Genomic DNA, 16,329 nt, shown 5'->3' with positions numbered 1-16,329 from the left:
AAAACAATTCTAAACATTTCATGTGGTTTCATTTCTTCATCCTTTAGAGAATGTTGGTTCCCTGGGGACAACATCAGTTTTTCTTCTCTGATGATGGAGTTACAGTCATGGGGCATGAGGGAAGGGGTGGTGTTGGAACTCACTTAGCCCCACATGGAAAGATCTGTTTTCTGTGACTTGCAGCGAGGTCAGTCTCCAACGCTCGGGGCCAGTGGCATCAAGAGACACATGCGAAGCCCTTCTGAATATCTCTCTTGGCTCATCTCTAGGAACAATCCTTAGGGCTCATTTCCTCCGACTTGTAGTTTAGAAATTTGGAGAGAAACGAGGAATGAAACTAACAAGTAGAAAATAAATTCTTTTCCTGAATGGAATGAAGTAAGGGAAATTGATCCCACTTTGTGAGCTACATCTGTTTTCTCTCTTCTCTTAATGGCTACTCTTAGGTCCAAAATTCAGCCACTTCAGTGGTAAGCCAACTTTTGTTGGCCTTTTGGAACATGTTTCGCTTTCATCCAGTCAGGGATCTGTTGGCCATCGAGCCCTTTTTGAGCTCTGGCACTGTTTCACTCTGAGTGCTTTGGATTAACTTCTAATGCTTCTTGCTGAGGAATATTCCTGTCTGTCTTTTTTACTATGAAATGTGCTCCTGCTTGTTGCAGGTACTTGGCAAATAGGTCCAAAAGACATACACTGGCCATGACCAACCCTACAGCTGAGATCCCACCGGACCTACAGCGGCAGCTAGGACAGCAGCCTTTCCGTTCCCGGGTCTGGCCCCCTCACCTGGTACCTGATCAGCATCGGTGAGTAGCCACGTGAGCTGTGGGAGCTCCTTGAGGCTCATTGGACAGGCACCTTTCTGGCTAGTCTTACAGACATGGCGGCTAGCATCTTGGCTTTAAATAGCATCCTGAACTTACATCTTCTCAACTCCTTAACTAAGCAGTGCCCAGGGCAATATGAGATGCTTCTTTCCCATTACCTCGTAGGCATGCTTAGTACCTGCAGGTGATTCTCGTGATTCTAGATGTTGACTTATAGATGAAACTGAACTTGAAACCTGAAAGTGGGTGAAGCTCTTAGAAGGCCAACTGGAAATAGAAGGATTTGTAGCCACATCAGTAGGCTTGACCTTTAATAACCCATCGCCATCAAAAGAATGAGCACTTCTTATCACATGACCGCTGAACAAGGAGCTTAGGTATGGGGGAAGATGCATTCCTTTGTGAGTGGCAGAGCAGAGATGCTGCATCCTCTTGAGTGTTGTGCTTGAAAAGTCATCCTTGCAATATTCTGACGGCAAGATCTTTCAGTAGGTCTCTGATACATTTATAATTCATTGTCTTAAAGAAATAAAAACAAGTGTAACCTTTCTTGCCAAGAAAACTTCACAAAATTGAGTTCAAGTAAGCCTTGGAACAGAGGGGAATGACACTTTGCTGGCTTAAGAAGAAGATTATCTTCTGGGAACACCGCGATGACTGAAAATCTTAACCTTTAGTCCATCCTGAAGCTGTCCCCAAGCTCAAAGGCCACACTTTGAAAGCCACCACCAGTTGCTAGAGCTTATTTTCTTTCAATCTTTTTGGGAGGACAGCGAAAAGCAGTCTTACTTGGGAAGGTTGGAAAGCAGATTCCAAGGAGATTAAGTTTATAAATGTGTTGTTATTCAGTCTTGCAACAGGCTCACACTGGCAGTCTTGACACAGTGCTTTTATTGTGTCTAGTTACCCACTGGGCATCAGAGGTAATCAGCAGAGACAGGTGACCTCTGAGCAGACTGAGACTTCATTAGTGCCACGTTGGAACTTAGAAAGGAGGAAGATAAGCTTTTATAAATGACCATGAATAATGCAGTGAACATGGTTTATTAGTAGAAATGACATTTCTGAAATAAAACTCTGATGGCACAGGAAGACAGTATTTTTCTAAGGAAAATCTCTCAGGGCCTACACTGTTACCATACTACATCGAGAGTACTTTGAGTGATTATTAGCTGCATTTTCCACTCCAAACATTTTCTGTAATTTCTCAATAACTGAGTTCTACACTGTTACCTAATAGACCCTTTATTACTTTGTTTCTCCCTGTTTCTATCTTCCCCTCCTTTATAGCCCCACACTTAATTTTTCATCCTATGTCAGGGTCTGTTGTTTAGTTTCAGGCCTTTGGGTTTAATCGTTGTTTGATGCAGGTGCTCCTCAGGATGTGTTCTTACGGGGGAAGCATGAAGCTCAGTGCATCTCCCTAGTCTGCCTTTATCAGACCTGATATCCTGTTTACACCTGTTACTAAAGAAAGACCACATTGGCCCACGGCTCCATTTGTGTGGTCTCCACCCTGCCTAGTCATTGTCAAGGCCTTGCCTGCTGGAAATCTGTCTGCTGCCTGTTTTTGTGTGAACACTCCTGGTAGAGGGTTTCCTATGGTCAAGCCAGTTCGAATTGGAATGAATGTTTTATGAGTGACAGATTGTGTACGGTGGGGCATTTATGCAACCTCAGCGTGTCTCAATGGGGTTGTAAAAACATGGCAACACAAGAGGCTGAAGTAAGTCTTCAGGGGAAAAGAGAAACTTTCCCAGGCTATAAAACACTGAAAATGGGTAGCCTGAATAGATTACTGAATTCCTTTCATTTGCTGGAGGAAATGACTCAAGAACAGCACATATTATCTATTCTTCTGGGGTATCATAGATGAAGTCCAACATGGAGACAGAAGATGGGTCTGACTGACCTTCTCAATGTGGGAAGTGTGTAAGTTAAAATTAAAAAAAAAAATTTAAGTGTAATTAACAACAACAACAAAAAACAACTGACACAGATGGATTTTATCTAGGTGGGGTGCCAAGTCCCTGTTTGAAGAGTGTAGTGGGAATATCAGCCTAACATGAGGCTGTCCTGAGTTTGAACATGATTGCTAATAAAAATAAAACACAGTTGATACTATCAGTGCTTCCAAAATGAGCAGCTGCATCAGAACTGTTCCACTGAATCTGCTGTGCTGGGCTGCCGGGGGTGTCAGTCTGTTCACAACCTGATCTTCTGGAAAAGCCATGAAATACCCGGACCTGGGAGTGTTGCTCTGAGGGGAGAGAATGTGTTTTGTGCAGACAGGCCATATTAACTCCTTGAAGAACATGACTTTCTGAATGAATCAGAAACGTGTCCATTATCAGGATATATTGCAAGTATAAGAATCAAATTTTAGGGGACAATAGAATTTGCTTGCTTTGACTCCAAACAGCTGAAGTAGAAGCAGAACCAGGAAGTATTGAGGAGATACTCCTGAGAGCGGCTCTCACGATCACTGTTTCTGGAGTGCGTCTGCCAAAACCATTTGTCTTTTGTGTTGCTGAACCAGATACATGTTCGTGTTCGTTTCATCAGCTCCCTCCTGTTCAGCTTCAGGTAGAGTCTGAAACAGGAGCCATCGTTAGAGAAGAGAGGGTGAAGGGCTTTCACCTGCTGCCAGAACCCTCTTGACCCCTCTGCACAGTCACCAGATCCTCCTAGTCCCTCCCTGTCTGCCGCGTTTGAACTCGCTTGTTAACCCTCTTCCTTAGCCTTGGTTCTGCTTCAGTCCAGAAGGAGTGACTGGCAAGGTGCTCCATCATTTCACCCATGGCTCAGTGTGATGTCACCTCTGCCCTCGACATGAAATCCTGATCCTTTCCATCAGCTGCTGGAATGCTGCCTTGGCAGCCTTTTATCTGCTTACCTCAACCCATAAACATCTCTTTCTGATTAGGTAACAAGTACAGGTGGTAGCTTCTAACTCTGATGCTGACTTAAGCATTCCTTATCGATAGCTTGTTCTTTCTTTCCGTAAGACACTGGCTGTGTTCTGATTGAGCAGTGGGTCATTTTGAAGGTTATCCACATGATTCCTCTTTCATCAGCAGGTTGGGAGGGTGCCACTGCTCTGAGAAGTTAACTTTCACGGCAGGTAACCTTATTTGCGTTGACCAGGTACGTGCAGGATCTTGAGGCCCACATTCCTTAAGAATGGGCTGTCTCCATCTGGGGATCACAAGTCCCCATTTTCCCCACTTAAACCTGCACCCTCCGTTTTCTAGCACAAAACCTGTGAATTCCAGGCCAGACCTTTGACCCCACAGTTGACTGTAGTTTCCCTCTGGTCCGTCATACGGAGAATGCTGCTCAGGGAAAACTTCGGGTCAGACGGGTAGGTTTGTTCTAGGTTTCTAAAGGCACTAGATAGAGACATGATTATAAAAGCAAGAGTTCCTATACAGCTGGGCCTGAGGGATACTGTGAAGCTGTTCTCTCTGACCCAGTGTATTTGTAAGAACCGGATGTATTTGATCCCAGGACCTTACCGGGCTTGGATGTTAAGCCAACTCAAGGTAAGTGGAAATGGACGATGGCCACTTGGATGCCTCTGAAGGGAAGCAGGCTAGGGAAACGACTGGCCTCTGGAGATGACGTGGAGATGGCGTAATGTGCAGGGCTGCACGTGCAGCCAGCAAGCTTTGTGTTCATCTGGAGCAGTGTCCCTAGGTGATTTGGTCAAAACCCCTGAGTCCTAGCCCCTAACCTTCTCTTCCCATGTATTCAGCTCTACCTACAAGGACTCCAACACCCTGCACCTCCCTACGGAGCGTTTCTCCCCTGTGCGCCGGTTCTCTGATGGGGCTGCCAGCATCCAGGCCTTCAAAGCTCACCTGGAAAAAATGGGCAACAACAGCAGCATCAAACAGTTGCAGCAGGTAATGGAAGAGATGGCAGGCATCTCTGGAGAAGCGTGGGTAACAGAGACCGCTATTGCAGGAGGACCCGGGTGTTAAACTTTCTACCCACTTCATGTCAGCAGCACTGAAGTTTTAGAGGTTCCAAAGCAAATAGCTTCCTGACACTCTCCTTACTTCTTGTTATGTCCAGCTTTCCCCAGGAAGGGACTAAATTTTCCCCTTGTCTCTGTAGTTCATTAGAGAGGAATTTCTGGGCTTGTGTTTCAGTGGGAGGCCCCAGGGAACGTCCTTCGAAGCAACCCTGGCATTCCTCTCATGATTTATGGGCACTAGGTCTTGTTGGAGCCTGCTCTGCATTCTTACCACCTGGCATCCTCTCCAGCTGGTATGGAATGGCGCTCCCAGAGGAAGGAAGTGCACCTCCAGGCTTTATAAAGGGCCGGCTTCCTTTCTGCCTTCCTGACGACCAAGCTTCGAGTGGCATGTGCTTTGTACACAGATTTCACACTGGAACCTTTGCTTGTACGCAGGCCATCTTGGTGTTTTCCTTTTGTTCAGCCAGGACAGAGCATGAATGTATTTCGTACACAAATGCCTACGTAAACGGGTTAGTTGCTCCTCAAGGACACTGTTCTTCTATGTGGCTCCTTCTGCCCGTGAGACCTGGGGGCAGATCTGCATCTGCTGACATCACTGCGCGGCGTGGTCCTGGCTGCATCCCATCTGTATTAACCGCTTTCCCTTCAGGAGTGCGAGCAGCTGCAGAAGATGTACGGGGGGCAGATTGATGAAAGAGCCCTGGAGAAGACCCAGCAGCAGCACATGCTGTACCAGCAGGAGCAGCACCATCAAATTCTCCAGCAACAGATTCAAGTAGGCCTCTTCCCTCTTTGCTTTTTCTCCAGCTTCTCTGGAGTTTGCTTTCGGGCTGATTTGCCTGTGAACTTTGGAGGAGATCCCGCAGGGCAAAGAGGAGCTGAGTTGTATGCATGGTTGCTATGTTTGAGTAAAGGTAATCAAACCTTTTGATGAACAACAATAGCATAAATCTTGGTCACAGAGAGTTTCTTCCCTTCCTGAGAACGGCTCTCATTAATCCTCAAGCTCACGAGTGTTCTTTCTCCTTTCCCGCATTTGTTGTAGGATTCTATCTGTCCTCCTCAGCCTTCTCCACCCCTTCAGGCTGCGTGTGAGAATCAGCCCGCCCTCCTCACCCACCAGCTCCAGAGGTAATGAAGCGTGGTGTTTCATGCCTAAGCTGTTGGCCTGACTCTCATGGGCGATACTGACTGACTCTAACATTCACCTTGGAAGAACCCACTTGAAAAGCAGGGAGGCCAGTGTCAATTTTCGTGGCCCCCTAAAACGCCGACTCCCTGTGCCGCTTCATTTTCTTAGCCCCGTGAACAAAGTAACCTGACGCCAGTAATAGAGGAGGCCAGACGGAGGCCCACAGTGACCTCTGGCCCCTTGGGAAGTCTGGGGAAATAAGATGTGGACGGCTCTAAGTAGACTGTGGTGGGCGGTCTGTGCATGTCTGTCTAGCCTGGAGTCTTATCAAAACCAAAGAAGTAGTTTCCGCCTGTGTGTCAAATGGCGGAAACTAACTGCAAGGCCACCCTGCCACCTCCGGAAGCACGTTTGCTCATCTGGCTCTGTTGTTTTCAAGGTTAAGGATCCAGCCTGCAAGCCCTCCCCCCAGCCACGCCAGCAACCACCTCTTCAGACCGCCCAGTAACAGCCCTCCCCCCATGAGCAGCGCCATGGTCCAGCCTCACGGTGAGTGCAGAGGTTTATGCCGAACCGTGGTGTGCGCAGGGAGAAGGGAGGCCTAGCCTTGAGTGCCTCAAGCCCTCGATCGATTCGGGTGGCAGAGTGACGTAGTGTTCAAGGGAGGCTGCCTTAGTTTGACTTCTTCTACCAACTCCTGAGCTGTGAGACCTCAGGCGAGTTTGTTAACTTCTGGGCGCCTCAGCTTGCTCAAAGGCGAAATAGGGATGCTAATACTATTTACTGAATAAATATATATGTTAAATTCTTGAAATAGTCTCCAGAACAAAATAGGTCTCAGTAAAGGTTGACCGTTCATAATATTTTTCATAAAACCCCCTCCAACTCTACCCAATGAAAGGCGACTACCGGAACCTTCCCTCCTGTCATGCCTGGGTTTGGTGATCCACTGGGCACGTGGTTCCTCGCCTGTGGGCGTTTAGATGAAGGTGAAGATGAGTGTGCCCTAGTCTGTGGGCCTCAGAGACCAGCACTCTGAGCATTTAGTATTCCAAAAACTGAGGATCTCTTAAGTAACGCCACCCAATGTAGATCCCCTGGAGAGTTCAAATTGCTCTCTAGGCCCTTCCTACCCAAAGTGGGGTCCCCGACGAACAACATCGGTGGGAAGAGTCGAATCTCAGATCTTATCGCAGACCCGCTGAATCAGAATCTACATCTTAGCAAGATCCCTGGGCCATTTGCATGTGCGTTAGAGTTTGAGAAGCACTGCCCTGGATCAGAGCTCCTCAAAGAATAATCTACAGACCAGCTTTCGGGCAACTTATTGGAACGACAAATTCCTGGAATTACAAATTACTGAATCGGCATTCCGTGGGTCGGGCCCAGGAGAGCCTGTGTTTTCTCGAGTCCTCTAGAGGAGCCTTCGGCATCCTGGCGTTGGAGAAGCACTGCTCTGGGTGGTATGCAGGTTAAGCGTCCTCACTGGCTCCCGTGACTTCCGGCCAGCTGGTAACCCGGGCATTTGGTCACTCTGAGGTTCCTTTCTCTCCAGGTGCTGCATCTCCCTCCCAGTTTCAAGGCTTCCCCTCCCGCAGTGCAGTCTTCCAGCAGCAGCCTGAGAACTGCTCCCCTCCTCCCAGCGTGGCACTGACCTGCTTGGGCATACAGCAGCCTCCCCAGTCACAGCAGGTGACCATCCAGGTCCAGGAGCCTGTTGACATGCTCAGCAGCATGCCCGGGACAGCTGCAGGCTCTGCTGGCCGGGGCGTCTCCATCAGCCCCAGCGCCAGTCAGGTTCAGATGCAGCACCGGACCAGCCTGATGGCCGCCTTCAGCTACGGGCACCGGCCCTTGTCCAAGCAGCTGAGTGCCGACAGTGCGGAGGCCCACAGGTAAGCCGGCCCAGGGTCACCTAGCCGCCTCTCCAGGTGACCTAGGTGGGAGGAAGCCCCTTAGCAGGGCGAGAGAGGAGGAGGAAAGGAGAAGGGTTCTGACTGGGCTGTGCTCATTTCAGCCTTATTAAAATTGGGGTGGTGGGTTTGGGATGGACTTGAAACCTATATATTGACCCAGGATCAAAATGCTAATGAGACAGAGGAAGACAAGGACAAAGCTACCTTACTATATGTCTGCAAAGAAGAAAGTGGCCAATTAGAGGAGTTGGTAAAAATGCCATTTCCCCTTGTCTGTTCTTTTAGGATTGTTTCTTTCTCTGTCACCCATATTCTAAGAGATGGGTACATCTTAATAGTTCAAGTGACGTTGCTACCTTCAACCAGAGGGGATGGGTGGGGATGACGCATACATCCCCATCTTCCCTGCCCCATCCACCGCAGTCCTCTGTACCAGCGGGGGCTCCCCACTGAGGAAGCGTGGTAGCTGTTCCCCTGGGGAGTCTAGCACACTTGTCACATGGATGCCTGGTACTCATTCCCTTTTGTGTCTGCAGCTTGAACGTGAATCGGTTCTCCCCTGCTAACTACGACCAGGCGCATTTACACCCCCATCTGTTTTCGGACCAGTCCCGGGGTTCCCCCAGCAGCTACAGCCCTTCAGCAGGAGTGGGGTTACCTCCCACCCAAGCCCTGAAAGTCCCTCCACTTGACCAGTTCCCCACCTTCCCTCCCAGCGCACATCAGCAGCCACCGCACTATACCGCGTCGGCGCTGCAGCAGGCCCTGCTGTCCCCGACGCCGCCGGACTACGCCCGACACCAGCAGGTCCCCCACATCCTCCAAGGACTGCTCTCCCCCCGGCATTCGCTCACCGGCCACTCGGACATTCGGCTGCCCCCAGCAGAGTTTGCACAGCTCATTAAAAGGCAGCAGCGGCAGCAGCAGCAGCAGCAGCAAGAGTACCAAGAACTGTTCAGGCATATGAACCAGGGGGATGCAGGGAGTCTGGCTCCCGGCCTCGGGGGACAGAGTATGACAGAGCGCCAGGCTTTACCGTATCAAAACGCTGACTCTTATCACCACCACCACACCAGCCCCCAGCATCTTCTGCAAATCAGGGCGCAAGAATGTATCTCGCAGGTTTCCTCACCCACCCCGACCCACGGTTATGCTCACCAGCCGGCGCTCGTGCACTCGGAGAGCATGGAGGAGGAGTGCTCGTGTGAGGGGGCCAAGGACGGCTTTCCGGACAGGAAGAACGTGAACACGTTGACCAAAGGTTGCCACGATGGCCCCCTGCTCTTGAGTACTGGCGGGCCCGGGGACCCTGAATCTTTACTAGGAACCGTGAGTCACGTACAGGAGTTGGGGATACATCCGTACCGACAGCCAGCTGCTGCGTTCAATAGAAATAAGGTGTCCAGCCGAGGTAAGAGCCCCGCAAAGTCCAGTCCTGGGCCAGTCTGCCCTCATTCAGTTAGCTCAGCAGTATTCCCTTTCTGGGTACTCTGGGTTCCTAAGAAAAATAGAATTCCTGAGAAGCCCTGCAGCACCGTTTAGGGGAGAAGCACGTAGGAAGTGGGTATTTGGTGGGGAAGGGGATCTGTTTTGAAACTTAAAAGAGAGTGATAGACAATTAACATTCAGATAGTACAGTCAGTAAGGTATATTACCTGTTTCCTATATTTGTACCGTGGTTCCTTAGAACCCAGAATTTCTCGGCTGTCATCAGAATAGCTGGCTTTAACCTCTGCGGTAGAATAAAAGCCAGCCGGTGCTAAGGAAATAGGATTTAGTGTAAGTAGTGTTGAACTAACAGTCAGGGCCCCTCAGTCCTGGACATGCCTGTGTTACGAATGCAGTGACCTTGTCACTTAAACCTCAGGTTCTTATTTCCTCATCTGTGAAAAAGGGCGGGAGGAATAACGGTCCTTTGCAGAGTATTTGTGAAGATTAAAACATACACGTATGTATTTATGTTTATATGTAATGTTTGTGTGTGTGACACAGAGAGAGGGAGAGAGAGAGAGAGGCACACTGGATCATCTGAATGTATGATGTAAATAATTTGAGGTATTATTATTACTCTGATCACTTTATTAATAAGCTAAACATAGAATATTACAGCATCATAAGGGACCCCATGCCATTTCATTTAGTATCACTGTATAATTAGCGAGTACATTCATTTTCATTTGGGAGGAGATTGGGATTACTGTCAGTAACTTATACTCAGAAGACATTGTTCCACTCGTGTCATGGCATTCACCCTACTCGAAATCTGGACTGGCATCCCTCCCATCATCACAGATCTTGAAAACGAGTTTCTCCATGAAATATACAACCCCGAAGCTGGGCACTTCTCCCATCCTCCCGTTCTTGAAGCTGCCTGCCTCTCCTGCCCTGTCCTTTTAAAGTCAGCACACAAAACTCAACTCCTGGGGGAATCGGGTCCGCTGGCACAGAGCAGGATGGAAGACCTGGCTCTAAATCAGTTTACCTGCAGAGGACCTGGTGCCTTCACGTTGTGCTCATTAAGCACTGATAGGGGTGTGGTTCCATAAAACTCCAGTTAAATCCTGGGCTTTTGGGCAGATGGGTGCCATCCGGTTTGAGGTCTGCACCAGTCAGACGTATCGTGTCCACCTGTGGCTGCTGTGTTTTTAGGCAGACGTAGGATGGTGGGAGGTTTCGGAGCCAGGCCATATGTGGATTGGCTGACAGGCTTGGGGATGTTTAGGCTTGGGGGAAGAAACTCAGGAGAGCTATCATACCTGTCAGATGGAAAAGGTAATGGGGTCGTATTATGGGGCAGAACCAAGATCAGGATAGAAGTTGCAGCAGATTTCAGTTCCCTGGGGAAGACCTTCCTGAGAACTTTCCAGAATAGGCTGCTCAGCAGCCTGGGAGCTTCCTGTGGCTGGGAGTGTTCTAGCAGAGGCAGCTTGATGGCATCAGGGATGCTGTGGGAAAGCTTCCTGTGCGAATGACAGCTTTCACCAGAAAAGGAGAAAAGCTGACACTTCCGTAGTGCTTTCCATGTGCCAGACACCAGATGCCGTTCACATATGAATTTGTCTAATTCTCAAAACTCTTACTGTCCCCATTTTACCAGTGAGACACCTGAGGCACAGATTAAGTGATTTGCCCCCAGGGCCCACAGCTCGGGAGTGGCACTGAACCCGAGAGCTACTCACTTCACGCCAGCAGACCCTCGCTGAGCACACGCTGGGTGTGCAAGGCTCGGGGAACGAGCGAGCGAGCACACAGTAGTGCACACCCGCACCCTGGATTGCCATGTGTGAAAATAACCTTTTGAAATATTTTTCTTCAAAAATACTCTCTCTGAATTCCCTTCACTTTTCCCTCCTGTGTGACTCCTATGTACAGGAAGACCAGGGGGCTTGAATTCGCCTGTGTCCCCTGATTGTCAGAGGAACCCCCTTTCAGCGGGCTTGCAGGTCTGTCTGGTGCCTGAAGGAAGGCAGGACGTGGCTGGTCCAAGTGCCGTGGCAGACCAGGGGAGGGAGAGACCAGTTCTCAGTCAGAGCAGGGGCAGGTTTCCCGCAGCAGGTGACATTTGAGTTGGGTCTTAGTGGATGAAAAGGATTTTGCCGTTTGGATTTAGGGGAGAAGCATGAGGAAAGGCCAGCGGGTGGGAGTGTCTCAGGGACGTTTCTGGGGGGAAGCAAGCTGCCTTGGTCGGTCTGAAGTCTAGTCTACGTGAAGGAGTTAGTAGAAGCTGTAAGGGCCAAGGTTTCCTGAAATCCAGAGGATGATCTGGCTCCAGCGGCTCCCCGCAGCTTTAAATCAGTTCACTTCTCTTCAGGCCGAAACTGCAGTCAGGATTCTTTTTTTTTTGCTGTACGCAGGCCTCTCACTGCCATGGCCTCTCCCGGCCGCGCAGTCTCAGCGGCCATGGCTCACGGGCCCAGCCGCTCTGCGGCACGTGGGATCCTCCCGGACCGGGGCACGAACCAGCGTCTCCTGCATCGGCAGGCGGACTCTCAACCACTGCGCCACCAGGGAAGCCCGCAGTCAGGATTCTTTTGACGAGTCCCTCCCACCTCTTCCCCAAGCTGAGTGACTACGGTTACTTCTCCCTCTTCCTTCCCCCTAACTTCTTCCATCCGCCACCATCGCCGCCATTATTCCCTGCAAGCATCTCTTGTGGTTTCTGGAAGAGTCAAGTCATAAGTACACCCCTAAAGGTTTCAGCTCAAAACTACCCTGTCCTTGTTGCCTCATGATCAGTTTTGCTTCCCCCCCAAAGCCCTCTTTTTTCTTAAATCTTCTTTTCCTGACCTTTGATACGAGCTTTGCTAGAAGCCCTAATCTTAGCTCCTGCCCTGCTTACCAGTGTATGGTAGAGATGATCCTTCCTGTCTCTGCCCAGTTTACTCTCAACTTACTCTTTAACTTAGCTACGGCGTATGCCTTTTCTTGAATACTATTCACCTTGCTTCTTTCTAACCTCTTTCGACTTCTATTTTGAGACTTTTGGAACCATATATACAATTATCTTTAATAAATAAAGCCCCAAGTTTATTACCCTGTGAGTTTAGAATCCAGTATAGTAAAATAATGCAATAGAGAAAAAATAGACCAGGGAAGCCCAAAGCCACTCCAGAGTTAGAGTTAGAATCCCTCCGGGGATGTACCTATGTGTGTTTAAAATTTCTTCTTATCCTGAAGCGCCCCCATTGTCCTTACCTTAAACCTGTGACCACCCCGACACCTAACCGCTCCTCCCATCGTGAGGGATGTTAGCTGGGTGCCCCCTCCGAGAAGGTGTTTAGAGTTGGTCTGCTCTGGGCTTGGTGCTTTCCAGCCAGTTACTCATTTAGTGTTCACAACCACCTTGGGCGTATGTCTTATGATCCCTTTTACAGGAGAAACTAGGCTCCACAATCTCTTCCTGCTTTAACCTGACGTGATTCTACTCTTTTAAAAACATGAGAGCTCACAGTTTTACAATCGCCAAAGAATCATCCGATAATTTGCCCTTCCTTCTGCCAAGAAAGGGTTGTGATGTGCTCCGCCCACCACCCTGCAGGCACGAGGGTGCGGCCCGTCCTTGTTTATGTCTTTGTTGGGGCGACGCCTGCTGCTTGCTCTGATGAGACCTCCATCTCTGTGTAGTTACACACGGGCCCCCAAACACTTCATGTGTTACTTCTGTGATAGAGCAAATTCAGCGAAATTTATTGAATGACTAGATCAACACAAGACTGTATTTTAGGTCCAGTGGGGAATGCAGGGATGAAAAGGTGGAGAACCTGCCCTCAGGGAGTTCGTACTGGGGGCTGGGGGTTGGGAGAGACAAGCTCATAAATGGCCTTAAATGAAGCGCTACGTAATGAGTGCTGTAGGAGGTATAATTATAACGAGCAGAGCTACTGGCATCTTTCTAAAATTTCTTAAGGGTCGATTATCAGGGATTGCTGGTGTTAGTCAAGGAAAATTACATGCCATCGTATCAGCGGCCATGCTTACCTATTTCTTTTACGGCCCTATGCCACCAATCAGCGCGGGGCCAGGCACTGCCAGAGCGCTGAGCAGGCAGCATGCCAAAGGTCTCTTTGTAATGTGTAGAAGGTTCAGGGCTAGACATGCCCCATGCTGCCTGTAATCTCCTGTCTGCCACTCCAGAAGTAGAAGTAAGGTTTATCTTCCCTCTGTAGTATTACATACACTTGATTTTTTTTTTTTTTTTTACTTTGCAAATAACTATGATAGCATAACCAGTTTACACAGTGAGATTACCAGCTTGAACTCACAAAGAAAACTGCATCCTCTTCTCCGAGCCTACTCAGCTTCCGCAGCATTGGTGGACTTCAGGCCTCACAGAGGAGTCACATGATGACAGAGACTGGGAGGGTTTACCCCTCAGAACCTTTAGGAGGGATGTGCACATGTCATTTCTCTCATTTTCCCTTAAAACCCAGTAAATGAGTAAGGATGAGTCAACATTGACAGATTCAACAGAGAGTTGTGCAAGCTGCCCCGAGGTTCCCTGGGTAGGTGGGCGCTGCGCTTGGGTCTGTTTGTGTAATTTTTCCCCTTGCGTGATCAGATGATCATCCTTCCTCCTGTACTGTCTCAGGTTTACTTGGGTAAATACCTGAGAATTCTGCCCCCAGCAGTCCTCTTTCCGCATTATTTGTATATCCTGTGGTGAGCTCCGTAGTTCCTCCAGCTGCTGAATTGGCATAAAGAAGGCCAAAGATTTGAGCCCGAATTTCCCGTTCCTTGGCCAGGGGCTTGGTCTGTTTACACACATGCCCACATTCCCCCACCCCGCCCCCACAGCTGCCAAACTGGTCAGAGGGTCTCACCTATAGAGTGTCACAGGGGACTTCTAAACGCAGGACTCAACATTCTTACTAAAAATACTTTTCTTGTGTAGTCCTTTACAGTTTATTAAAGACCCTTACACATGTGTTAGCTCTTGAGCCCCCCAAACAACCCTCATTTTTCAGATAGGGAAACTGAGGTTAGGAGAGATTAAATGACTTATTCAAGTTCATACACTGTTTGTGATGGAGTTGGAACCTGACTTCAAGTTTCCCGAATTCCTAGTCATATTCTTTTCTTTATGCCTCCTTGCCTCCCATTCTACCCCTTCCAAGTTATATCTGCCAAGCAAAAGATGCCAGCCCTTCCAGATCTTCGACCTGTGAGTTATATTGAAATTTGAACAGACAGAGCCCTGGTTTGTTACCCAACTCCTATTAATAGGCTTTTGTTGCTGTTGTTGTTGGCTGTGCGCGGGCTTTCTCTTGCTGCGCGCGGGCTTTCTCTGGTTGTGGTGAGCGGGGGCTACTCTTCATTGTGGTGCGCGGGCTTCTCATTGCGGTGGCTTCTCTTGTTGTGGAGCACGGGCTCTAGGCACGCGGGCTTCAGTAGCTGTGGCACGTGGGCTCAGTAGTTGTGGCTCGTGGGCTGTAGAGCGCAGGCTCAGTAGCTGTGGCACACGGGCTCAGTTGCTCCGTGGCATGAGGGATCTTCCCGGACCAGGGCTCCAACCCGTGTCCCTTGCATTGGCAGGCGGATTCTTAACCACTGTGCCACCAGGGAAGTCCTTAATAGACTTCTTTTTCGTCTAGTTTTTCTGTTTGTTTGATTGATTTTGGTTTGGTTTGGTTTGGTTTTTTCGGCTGTGCCTCGAGGCTTCTAGGATCTTGGTTCCCCTACCAGGGATTGAACCTGGGACCTAGCAATGAGAGCGCCGAGTCTTAACCACTGGACCGCCAGGGAGCTCCCTTTCGTCTAGTTTTTAACTTCCATTTGTCGCTCCTAAACCAGAGGCTTCTTTCCTGGAAGTTAAAGTTTCAGTGACTCACTTGTTCACTTACCTATGGGTAAACTGCCCCCATAATTCTGGAAGCAGGATTCTGTGATAAAATCATTTTCTTGTTTGTTTTTGTCAACTGGTTCATTGTGCCCCATCCACTCAGAAGTAACATCTCGAAATGAGTATGAGTCTTTACTGAGCTCATAACAGAGTACCAAGCTCAAGTAAGCCCTTTACGCACCTGTGGAGTAGGTCCTGTTTTACAGATGAAGAGACTGAGACCCAGTGAAGTCAGTTAACTTGCCCAGGATCCCCCACCTCAGGAATCCTGGTGAAGCCAGGATCCAAGCCCAGGTCTTCCTGACCCCAGAGCTAGTGCTTCTGAGCTCTAGGCCAGGGAGTCAGGAAGGCTCGTCATGTGATTGTCAAGCAATAGCTCGCTCTGTCTTGGTGGCACTTTCAGGTGTGTTGGCACCAGACCCAAAGGCTGTGAAGAGAGCAGGCTAGGAGGACAGCATCCATGGGACCTTCTCAAAGGCAGGGCCAAAAGGAGGGTAGGTGTTTGGGTTTGGAGAAACCCCATTCTCAGGAATAAAAATAGATTTAAAAAAAGAGAGGTGGGTTGGGGGAGGGAGATTCAGCATACATATCAGATAAACACAGTGAGGCCTCTGGAAGAGGTGGGAAGGAACTGAATGTCAAGACCCAGGGCTTATACATGCTGTTAGCCTTGCCATTTCCTCACGTTTGATAATCATCCTTTAAAAATCTTTAAACGGGAGAGCTCTCGCGTTTGTCTTTGGGAGAGCAAGGAGGTGCAGCTCATGAGATTTGCATCCAGCTCTATAGTCCAGAAAAAAGGAGCCCCAGGGAATTGAGTGGATGGGGTTAGCGATCAAAGAAGAAAGTATAGGCATTAGAAAACACTTCGGAAAAGTAAGAAGCAGCTATTCGTGTTCCTTCCTGGCAAAGCAGACTCAAGAGCCAGGCCCTCACTCCACAGAGGCAGCCTTGCACCACTTCCTGCCGGTGGCTTCTGTTTGGCCCTGCGGCCAGCACGTGAGCTATGTCCACTGAGAGGAATCGGGCTGGGTGGGTAGGATGGGTGACCTAATCCCACAGAGCAAGCCCTGGCGTAGGGTTTCTTTTATCTTCCTCTCGCTGCTGGCTTTTAGCTTTCAGTAGCA

The 16,329-nt window shown here is 49.1% G+C and overlaps 1 protein-coding gene across 4 annotated transcripts in view; it reads left to right on the top strand.

The window, feature by feature from the left end:
• Positions 1–16,329, top strand: part of SIK3 (SIK family kinase 3) — a 247,015-nt gene that overhangs the window by 223,422 nt on the left and 7,264 nt on the right. The window contains exons 15-21 of one of the 4 annotated variants that reach the window (XM_004273364.3): positions 663–806; positions 4,585–4,735; positions 5,465–5,590; positions 5,861–5,946; positions 6,387–6,496; positions 7,503–7,842; positions 8,400–9,274. In XM_004273364.3, the coding sequence (XP_004273412.1) occupies positions 663–806; positions 4,585–4,735; positions 5,465–5,590; positions 5,861–5,946; positions 6,387–6,496; positions 7,503–7,842; positions 8,400–9,274 (1,832 nt within the window). The remainder of the gene's footprint in view (positions 1–662; positions 807–4,584; positions 4,736–5,464; positions 5,591–5,860; positions 5,947–6,386; positions 6,497–7,502; positions 7,843–8,399; positions 9,275–16,329) is intronic. The other 3 variants (XM_033434546.2, XM_033434545.2, XM_033434547.2) reach the window with 3 other exon arrangements.

Source organism: Orcinus orca, chromosome 8 (assembly GCF_937001465.1).
Source record: "Orcinus orca chromosome 8, mOrcOrc1.1, whole genome shotgun sequence".
NCBI classification, from domain to species: Eukaryota; Metazoa; Chordata; class Mammalia; order Artiodactyla; family Delphinidae; genus Orcinus; species Orcinus orca.
This window is presented reverse-complemented; position numbering and strand designations above follow the sequence as displayed.